Below are 11,160 nucleotides of genomic sequence, written 5' to 3' on the forward strand. Positions count from 1 at the left end.
CATTCCTTCCACCTACCACACAAAAATATGACTCACTGCTACGAGATCATGTACATTTAAATCGAAAAGAGACATGATGTTTCTTTTCACTGTTAAGCCACACTGTCAAGCCACAGAGAGAATCCATCAAACAAATTAAAATTACAAAACTAAATATCTATAAATATGCCTGCCATAACCACACAGGATCACAGATGCAAATGAGCTATTCAGCTAACTCTGGTATAGAACCTGTTCTGTGCATGGTCCCTGTCAACTAAACCAATAAACATAACACGACACAAGCACAGGGACCCAGCCGGCCGATTGCCCCACCAAAGTGGCCTATGGAGAAGATAATTAAAGTGTGTTTAGCAGATGGGTGCCGTAATAAGCCGCGGTGGTCCCACAGGTTTCCCTTCTCCAGAGACACTGAGCAGGGATTCTATTATTGGACATTAATCCTGTAGCCCAGGCTGACGGCACTGGGGTCTCTGGAGCCCATACATTACCTATAGATATAGGTTGGCATCCATGACATGCTAACAGCATACAATCTAAAGTCAAGAGTTTAAAACTGAACTATGGCCGGTTGTGGTTGTCATTGGTGAATTTATGCAGTGCATTTACGAGTGTCAGAGAAAGTGTGATTTTACAATACTTGGCAATGTGTGCTCCATATATTTCTTACTACAGTTTAAAAAGCAATGATAACATCCAAATCTCATCATTATCAACCTGTCAAACATAGTTAGACAGGTCGTGTCTAAAGTGATACTGCGCAACACCACTAAACAATGCTAAAATCACCAGCTTGTGTTTAAAGCGAACACACAGATACACACACACACAATTTGAAATACACAGCAAAGATGAAAACAGTCATCAACTGCTTTAGTGATTTCAGCTCAGCAGACGTCAGGAACTCTCAGAACTCATTGCCGGCCCGCCGGTGGTAACGACTTTGACGAAGAAAGAAATAGGCAGGTGCTGAGAGAGGATGTAGGGGAGCACAGCGACGGCCCTGTATCATTAGGGATTAACCTAGCCGCAGGCTCTACAAATAGACTGTCTCCACCTATAAGCCACCAGCACACAGACATTTATTTGTACTGCCAGGTTGCTGCTGGAGCAGCAGCTGTGCAGGTGAGAAAGGGAGCACTTCTGACTTACTCTGAGTCCCGGGGATGGACCCACCATGATCACTTTGATGTGGCAATACATCAGTTATACTATGACTAAACATGTACAAACACTTTAAGACATGTTTCCTTTCTGATTGTCGTACACCTACCACATTAGGAAGACATTGCCTTAAGAGAGTCATGTTGTCTCTCAAATATTGGTAGACATCACTAGCTAGAAATCTAATTAAATTTAAGATGACATTGATCATAGAACGGATGTAAAGCTTTTGCCGTAAAATTATTCTGGCATAGAATGAGGCATAAGGAGGTTCTGACCTCCAGATGAGAAGATAGATTTTTTTCAGGTGGCTAGAACCATCAACACACTCAGAATGTGGGAACACAACCTTCTGCAAAAAGATTTATCAGGGTATAGCTCAGAAAAAGAGCAGATGTATCGAGCTCGACTCCTCCTCGTTCATTAGAAACGTGTTTCTGCTTTAGATCCAATAACTACTGGGAATGTATTTGCAGACAAATGTATGTTCACTTACTGCATTAACCTTACTACATTCTTGGTATCAAATGAAATAGCCTAAAATGGAAGTAATGGATTAATGATAGTGTTTTCTGAAACAAATCGGACCTATAGGATCGATGAACTCACTCCTCACTCGTTTAAATGCACAAACTTTTACAACACTTTGCAGAGGTTATTCCTATGATTTTAACACATACGACTCTTGATTGCAATATTAAAATAATAGCACTATTGTGTGACAACCTTATAAACATTGCGTTGTTGTTTATATTTTATCAAGAAGTGATAAGAAGTGATAAAACAATGCCCAGTTTGAACTAAGCTTTTTTTTATGAAGCATTTATAGACTCCACGAAGAAAAACTTAAGATTATTTAGCAAATAAAATACCAACCTACACCATTCAGCTAAGTTTGAATCATAATTTACTCCGTTAATAAACTTTGTCAACCAACTTTGTTGAAACTTCCCATTGTATGGCACTCAATGAATGAATATAACATTTTGTTGAAGCCAACAATAGCCAGTAATCAGATAATAACTGACATCGACCCAGTAGTCATCTGACGGCGCTCACCCAAATCTCATCTCTGTGACTGAAATCTTAAATATAACTCAATGGACAGTAAGCGTCCGGCATAACCATGAATGAAAGCAATATGTCTGTTTCCCATACGAAGATGATAAAGTCATTATAACATTTAAAGAATGTAGCGTCCAGACAGTAAACACAGTTAAGCCAAAGCAGCGGGTCTCTCAATATCAACAAAAACATGCTGGCTGAGCTTTGGGTTTCGGAGATTCAAAAATGTTTCCCATGTTCTTACAATATAAATGAAACACTTGACAAAATCAAAATTATCTTAAGCTTTTGTCGTGGAGTTCAAATAGGACTTTGCTTGCAAACGCCTGACATCCGATTAAATTTATAATGATTTCAAGCTGCGCCTTACCTTCAGTTCCGCACTCTCCGCCATCTTGTATTTCTTTGCGCAAGCGTGATAGAGGTTGGTCACATGACTGGGACGCGCAGAACCCTCGGTGGCCATGCCGCACAAATGGCAACAGAGGGAATGTTTTTTCATCCAATCAGTATTGTCTGAGGCTAAAGCCTTTTTAAAATACAATTTTGTGGTTCAAGATCATACATTGTTTGCTTACATTATTTTGATGAACAGTTGAGTGCTGATTTATTGGAAAAACTATTGCCTATAAATGGTCTATTTTACAATTCAAACTAAATGAAAAAAAATAATAATTAGGGTCAATTAAGTACAACCTAACATATTTTCGTTCAAATACTTTGAGAAAAACGGTTTTAGAGGCTCAAAGCTCAGATGATTGCATTTCAGGCCAAGAACCAGTAGATGGCAGCATATCACAACAAACTCACATTCATGAACCTTGCGCACCTGAGCCGCAGGGGGGGGGGAGGAAAATTAAATACAAAAAATAAAGAAATGCCAATGTATGTATGAATAAATGAATAAAGGAACAGTGAATGAATAAAAAAAAACAATCAATTACGAACAAAGATTAATGATCAAATCATCCTTAGATTGTCCTCATAATTAGGAATATGTTCCATGCAATTCCTATATAGGAATATAGAACAGCTTGACTTTTGATATATGAACTGATTAAAACCATACTGTCCAACTATCAATTTCCTTGTTGACTTCTCACTCAGTATTCTGAGTTAATTGCAAAAATCCCAATGCAAAAACACCAATTATCTGGAGTGTTTTCATTTTTTTTCCTGTTTAAATTGTTTATTTCTAAATGCACAAAAGGAACGGTTAAGATACAAATCCATTATTAATGCATGTGATTCTTTTTTTGCACGACATAACCACGTTCACCTAAATTCCGATTTTATATCTGGACGCATAAATCGAGAGTCTATAGCAGAGAGAACTACAACAGGTGCCTTAACATGGGGAAGCAGGATTTAGTTACTATGCAACAAATCCTAGCTGGAATAAACTCCCTGAGGATTTAAGACTTGCCCCAACTCTGACAGCTTTTAAAACAAGACTGAAGACTTTTATGTTTGCTTTAGCTTTCTGCTAAATCTTAAATCTACAATGCTTCGATATTTTATTTTATTACTAACTTTGCCTTTTGCCTCTCACTTTCTAAAATGCATTTTATTTAACTTTGTTTTTTTTTTACTTTGCCTTTATTTTCTATCTATTTTACTTTTTACTTGTCTATTATTTTTATTTTATTGTATGACAATGTTTATATGTGAAGCATATAATAGAAGTTGCCTTGCCTTGCCTAATGTTGAAATTTGAACTCAGAGTCGGCTGTTGGCTGTTCCATAGCGGAAGAACAACAGCACAAACATGCCTGTATGTTTAATACCTGTTAACAAAGCACACAAGCAAAACGTTGTATTATTTAAAAAACATGAAAAACGAAATAAATCACAAACATGTAAATACAAAGATCGATCATCTTTTTGGTAATTCTTATTCCCTCCGTGGCAGACATTGATTCGTTTGACTTGTGCAATGTAAGGTAGGCCTACGTTTATTCTCCTTTAAAAAGGCTTGAAAGTATTTCCTAAAAGAACGTGCGAGGACACGATAGGCACATGCACGCCATTGCAGCTTTGGGAAGGTTAATTACTACTTTACGCTTACCCTCCCTATTCTCTGATGGTAAAATGGAAACATTTTGTCACGAACCCAATGGCAAACTAATTCTCAATCATAATGCCAATAAGGCGTTTAATTTCCAGAAATAACTAGAAATGGGAATGTATCACTTCACTGTCATTATGTGAATATCGGTCTCACTGCAAGTATCTGGGGAAAATGAGCCATCAGAGCGAACGTGTAATCAATACCTATTAGTCGTCCCTTTAGATGAATTAGGTTTCACTATGATGTCAGGTCCTGGGCTGTAGTAGAAGCCTGACTCAATGTCAAACATTATAAGTCCACTGGACTTGTCATGAACTAATGCAGTTGTCTAATAGAATCCTGTTTAGGCATACTTCACATGTAAAAAGTGGAAACGTGTGTTCTTCTTTTTTAACGTGTCATCCTCACTTAAGACCGCTAGATGTCAGGCTTCTACTACAAAATAGAAAAGACAGGCTAAACATCAGTGGCTTCCAATTTTTAATAACAACAACATGGATACATAGGCCCCACATGGACTGGAGTAACCCCAAAGTCGTCGTGGATAGATGATCAGAGTATCGCCGTGGTAATCACTTCTCCCAGGGTTGTTTTCATAAGTGTCCAAAAATAAATAGGCCTAATAATGCAAATAACAATAATAATCATAATAATACACAAGTTAATGGTTTAAATAAAGCAAAGGGGAAACATGAAATGGCAGTTTACAAATAGCCTTTGTGATCCTTTTTGAAAACTTAAATTATATCAATGCTATTGATCGTGATGTCAAAGTGATCAGTGTTTACGAGCGTCATAGGCTACATCAATGAATGTGAAATTGAATTTTCTTGAATTGAAAGTTTGTGAATCACTTATTTTATTTAAACAACATAAAGCAAGACATTATGGTGGTATTTATTTTATACTGGAGCATTTCGCTGAAACCTCTGCGAGATTTAGATTTTTTTTTTGTTGCTTTTTTTTTTGCTTTTTTTTAACCACACATGTGTATAAATGGCTCAATATAGTTTACCTGTATAAACAAACTGTACACTGCAGAGAAAGAATGTATTGTTTGAGCGACACACCGCCTCCTTTTGGTCTTTTCTTAGATCTGAAGTGGTGCTGATTGTGTGAATAAGTGCTCTATCAAAATAATATATATAGATTTAAAAAGATAGTATCATGAAATAATTTGGTATAATGTTACAGCAGTGGTCAAATTCATATTTTGTTTCCTTTTAAAGTGCTTAATGTCAACAACATACAATAGGACACATAATCTAAGCAACAAAGAAAATTAAAAGACATCAATACAAAACAATTATATGTAAAACAAGAAACAATATGTTAAACAACATAAGCTATATCATGATATACATATTTAACTTAATATCACAATTGTACAATTCATTGCACTTCATCACATTATAGATATACTGTATGTATTTGTATAGTCTTTTATATTTGTAGAATATCTTAAGAGCAGACACCCTCTGATGTTGAGATTCCTTTGTATCGGCCTCTTGAAAGCTTTGCAGCCTCATAATATCAGTGCATCGTGGGACTAGATGTCAGAATGTTGTCAAAATGACATCATCCTGATTTCCAAATACTTTGAGATTTTGTGGACTTGGGTTGGTTGTGGTAGTGGTGGTGGTGGTGGTGGTGGTGGTGGTGGTCGTGATAAGCATTCGCTTCAAGTGCTCCAGTTAATTGCATGTCCGTAGGTGGGTAATCCATGGCTTACAGATGGGAGGCGAACATAGATGAACTCTTGAGGTGGACCTCTGCTCTTGGCCGTCTTGAAGAGAGCCGACCGCGGCGTGCCCTCAGCCAGGGCGGCAGCAGACGGGGGCTGGAGGTGCAGGCTCCGGTACAGCGGTGGAGGGTCAGCATCTTAGGGGTGAAACGGGGAAGGAGGACCACCGTGAGCTGCTAGAGTGGCATTTAACCCAAAACAAATTATAGCAAACCAAATAATTGAAGTTGTGATCCACTGGGACGCACATTAAACAGCTAGAAGAATTGGTTTGGTTCGGACATTTCCAATTAAAAAGTTGCACTTGCATATTTATGAAAGACAATAAGTACTATGTGGTCTACATGGGCCGCTCTTCTTGCAGTGAATGAAATTACCTTTCAGCTTATGACGTATTGCATAGCGAGTCTTTCTTTATTTGGCCAATTCGCTGCACAATGTAGGCCTACTTAGCAAAGTTTGATATAAGATGATATCAATACGATACAATTCCATAAAAAGGAAAAAAGGTGGAGCTTTTTCTTTGTCTGACGTGGACGAGTATAATGTGGGTTTTTTGTCATTATGTGTAGGCTACTACTGTGTTGCTGTAACATTAAACCAATCCTTTAAAGGGTTGTGTTATTAGCTAAGATTACTGCATGTAACTGATACAGTGCGACATAATGGGCTGTCTATTGTATTTTCCAGAGAATGGTTTAGTAGTGAAAATACCCATCCCAAACAAAACAGTAAGGTTTCGATTTTATAATTGCTCTTCGAATATGCAAGTGTCTTAGGCTTCTTTCAAATACATTGATAATTAGACTTTACATTTGTAAGATAATTTGCCATAGTATTGTGCTATCATACTGAATAATGAAAAAAAATACAAGTTCTATATTCTACATAAAACTTACTGAGACCCACCTCGAACAATCTGCAGCTGTTGGACCATTTCTTCCCTATAGGAGAGCTCCCGCTTCATCTGGTCCTGGAAGTTATCTGAGGAGTATGCAAGACAACATTATAGTAAACAGATTGAACAGATTGAATTGTTTGTCAAACATACGTGAGACACACACACACACACACACACACACACACACACACACACACACACACACACACACACACACACACACACAGAAACGACATGCCATTTTCACTCATTTATCGCACTTCTGCTAAATTTGCTAACATAGTATCACCCTTGAGTATAACACCTTTTTGCCTACCTTTTAAATTTTGAAATTCTCGCTCCAATTTTTTTCTTAACTCGACTTGTTCCACGAGCTGTTTCTGGAGTTCCTCTGCAAAAAAAAAAAATCGTTTCGTGTCGTTATTATACCAACACCATACCTGATCATGTGACAATCTCATCTGGTGCGGACCAAATTTAAACAATCTCCACAAAAAAAGAATCCCCGTGATACCCATTTCTGAGAAACGACCAATTCATTGGTTTCATTTGCACAGTGCCACAGTAATTGCCTTGAATGGCCCGAAGGCCGCAACGCTAATAGTGGAGCCCCACGGTTTTTCCAAGCGTTGTAAAATAATTAGCTGCCTCGCCTTGGGCTGAGAGGCACCAACGACGACTTGGCTCCTTTCATTAAATTATTAATAGCTTCTAAACGATTTGTGTTGCAAAATTAAGTCAAACTCCGTGTCTGTTGATTAAGTGGTTAACAACTGATATTAGACGTAGGGCCTATAATAACAAGCAGGGCTAGATTTAAATACAATTGCTGAAATCCTCAAAATCAACAGACTGACGTTATTAAGCCGTCCTTGCAAAACAGTAGGCCTATATTATGATGTGCCGATGTCGATCAGTTGTTGATGTTAGACATAAAACGTAGTTACAAAAATAATAACAATAATAATAATAATAATAATAATAATAATAATAATAATAATAATAAAATATGACAACAAGCCTAGTGGTCTTTATATTCCTCGGAATAAATTGCCATGTATTTGGCTGTTCAAACGTAATATTTACGACGCATATAGAGCATAAAAGCTTGTAGAATAAATATTCAAAATTGTTTTATTTTACAATCTTTACCTTTAGCCATGTTTTCAATATCCTTTCCGTGCACGCTGACGTCGATAGGCGAAGCGTCTTGGACTGCGTAACACAGATACACGAAATTGTTTCATGGTTGGCCTATAGGCCTATATTATTTAACAAAAACCGAATTAACCTTGTTCCTGTCGATATCCTATCCAAAATGACGAGGGAGGACAGAATAGGTGGACAAACGCGCGCGCACGCACGCACGCACACACACACACACACACACACACACACACACACACACACACACACACACACACACACACACACACACACACACACACACACACACACGCACGCACGCACGCACGCACACACGCACGCACGCACGCACACACACACACACACACACACACACACACACACACACACACACACACACACACACACACACACTAGCGTGCGCACAAACACGGGCGCGATCGCAGACACACACACACACACACGCAAGTTTAGTCCCTGAAATATCCTCTCTAGTGGAAATGCGTTGACTTTTTATGAAAACCATGAGAAAAAGTAGGCCTACATGATTAAATGTACACGACACAAAACGTATTAAAAAATATACAATCGTTTCATTGCGTGTAATAATTACCATTTGATTCGTTTAGGCAATTTAAGTGTTTTGATTCAAACGACGACGGCTCCTTCAAAAGCGTGTGTCTATCCTTTTCATCGGTGTACACCTGCAAAAAAGGAAAACAATTATGTGTAATACAACCCCAATTATACATAATTCTATCTTTTGCCAATCCTATTCTCTGAGCACATACGTTTACAGCCTGACTCCTTCAGATAATTGTGCCACGTCTTCAAACCGTGGGAGCTGTCATTTATTTACCTACGATATATTGGCCTACTTGGCTTATTTTTTTCTCCAACTAATGGAAACTAATTAGCGTTTAAAGTATTAGTAATTACAAATGTACTTTGGTGTTGAATGTTGCATGGGCCTATATGCATAACAATATGAAGGCTATACCAAGATGAAAGAATATTTCCGTAGAAAGATGTCAGCAGCAAGGGCAATTACTTGGCGAATCCAATAACGCCATGGTTTGATGAATAAACATTCACTGCAAGTTACAACTCAGAACTGTATGGTCTAGACCTCGTTTTAAAGTAGATTGTGTTCAACTACTAAACCAACAGCTTGGAAACCATCTTACTTCATTTTGTGGTGAAATATTGTTTTCTGAAACCTGCGCAGTTGGTCTCTCTTCGTCAGATAACGCTGCGCTCGCATCCTCCGGTGATGCTGGTCTCAAACTAGGGGCAGCAGTGTCTTGGTTTTCTTTGGATTCAGGGTGGACCAGGTCAAGTACAGGGGAGCTCTGACAGTCTGTCGACATTTGAATAGCGTCTTCATCCTCGTGTCCCCGGTTCGACTCCACGTCCACGTCAGGGTCATCCACACTGTCCCTATCCGGTGATATTGACCTGTAACTGGAGCTCTCGCTGACAAAGTCTGGCGACAGGTACCCGGAACGCACGCCGCTGTAGGTGTCTCGGTTGCCGTAGAGTTTGGCAATAGCTTCGGCATCTTTTACCACAGGTCTGAAGGCCGAGATATAGCTCAATTTCCTCTGGCTGCTGGGGCCATCGACAGAACGTCCCGTCTCGTCCCCAGACTTGTCCTCGTCGTTGCGGGCTGATTGAGCGCTAGGGGAGCGCTCGCTGTCGTGGTAACTGTCATTGGGTGTGGTTGTGCATCTGTCACTTTGGTCAGAAGCCTCGAGGTCATTCTGCCTGACGCCAAAGAGCTCTGTCGGGGGCTTGGGTGGTGACTGTTGGTAAGGTGGGAGTGATAGGCCGCCAGCTGTGGGCCAAAACATCGGGAAAGTGGGATAGATACTATCCTTAGCGCTGGGCCAAAAGACAGCCGGGACGTTGCCTTTGTTCGAGTCTGTCAAACCGTCATCCTTCTTTTGACACAATCCGAACCCAGGGAATCCATAGGGGTGAGGAAACAGAGGCGGAGGAAGTTTTTGAAGCATCCCAAAGCCCTTACTCGGGACTGGGATGATGGGATAGTTCCGTGGGGCGGTCGACAGGCTCAGGCTAGTGCCTCTGTCCTCGTCACACCTCAAACTTTTGTGGCCGACCTCGGGGGAACCTCTTTGTGTGTGGTTAGACGAGTTCTGTGATTTCATGGAAGAGGACATGTCCGAACCGTTCATAGGTAATGTCCTCTTTCGGCTTCCACCGTTAAACATGGCTTTAACATCTTCCCACGCGTGATTGATGTCGTCAGAGGAGTTTTTGTCGGTCAATTTGAGGTGTCGTCTCCATGAATTAAAGTTGGCCGCATCTGGTTGGGTGTACTTGGACTCGGGCGTGCGATGGGAATGGAATATAAATTTATTTGGGGAAAAATACATGTTGCAAAAGGTGCATTTAATACATTTTGCCCTTGAACTGTTATATCTAGCGGGTATAAAACTGCCCCTGCTGCCCCAGGCACATTCGTGAGAGACGTCGAACGCGAAATTCTCCGGTAGTTTGGGAGGGTTGTGTGCGCCCAGAAAGGACTTGCACAGCCGCTCGGCTTCACGCTTGGTAATCATACCGCAGCGCCTGGAGGAGATCGGCATCGCGCCCGCACGCCTCAGGATCTCCAGCTGGACCGGCGTGCACTGGACACAGGTGATGCCCAGGGCGACGCGACGGTTATGGATCTCGTTGTAGCTGTAGTTCTTCAGCAGCGTGTTTGATATCTGCGCCAGGCAAAGTCTCTCCTGTCCATCTATGACTAAGGACACGATGGGGACCCCGTAGAGCGAGGTCTCGCTGACTTGGTTGGGTTTGAGGGAGTTGCTGCTGGAGAAGCTCTGCGCGTCCTGCTTCAACGCAGGGGAAGAGTTGGAGTCTCGTCCCGCTGAGAGCTGGCTGGGGATCGATTCCATTCCTGGAAGTCTGGAAGAAAAGTGCAAACTTCGAATAAATGGAGATACTGGTCTTTTGGAACACATTGGAGGACATTGAAGGGAAAATATGGCAATCAAAAATATGTAGGCCTAAATAACAAATTAACGATAATAACACGCAATG

General features: G+C 40.3%; 1 protein-coding gene across 1 annotated transcript in view; it reads right to left on the bottom strand.

The window, feature by feature from the left end:
• LOC311356136 (SKI family transcriptional corepressor 1 homolog-B-like) overlaps positions 1-11,015 on the bottom strand; it is a gene marked incomplete at both ends in the record, with an annotated part of 18,793 nt that extends 7,778 nt beyond the window's left edge. Inside the window, 5 exons of the mRNA XM_084475901.1 lie at positions 6,033-6,181; positions 6,954-7,028; positions 7,262-7,336; positions 8,098-8,160; positions 9,380-11,015. Of these exons, the coding sequence (XP_084332027.1) occupies positions 6,033-6,181; positions 6,954-7,028; positions 7,262-7,336; positions 8,098-8,160; positions 9,380-11,015 (1,998 nt within the window). The remainder of the gene's footprint in view (positions 1-6,032; positions 6,182-6,953; positions 7,029-7,261; positions 7,337-8,097; positions 8,161-9,379) is intronic.
• Positions 11,016-11,160: the final 145 nt, after the last annotated feature.

Source organism: Micromesistius poutassou (genome assembly GCF_964030765.1).
Source record: "Micromesistius poutassou genome assembly, chromosome: 12".
NCBI lineage: Eukaryota > Metazoa > Chordata > Actinopteri > Gadiformes > Gadidae > Micromesistius > Micromesistius poutassou.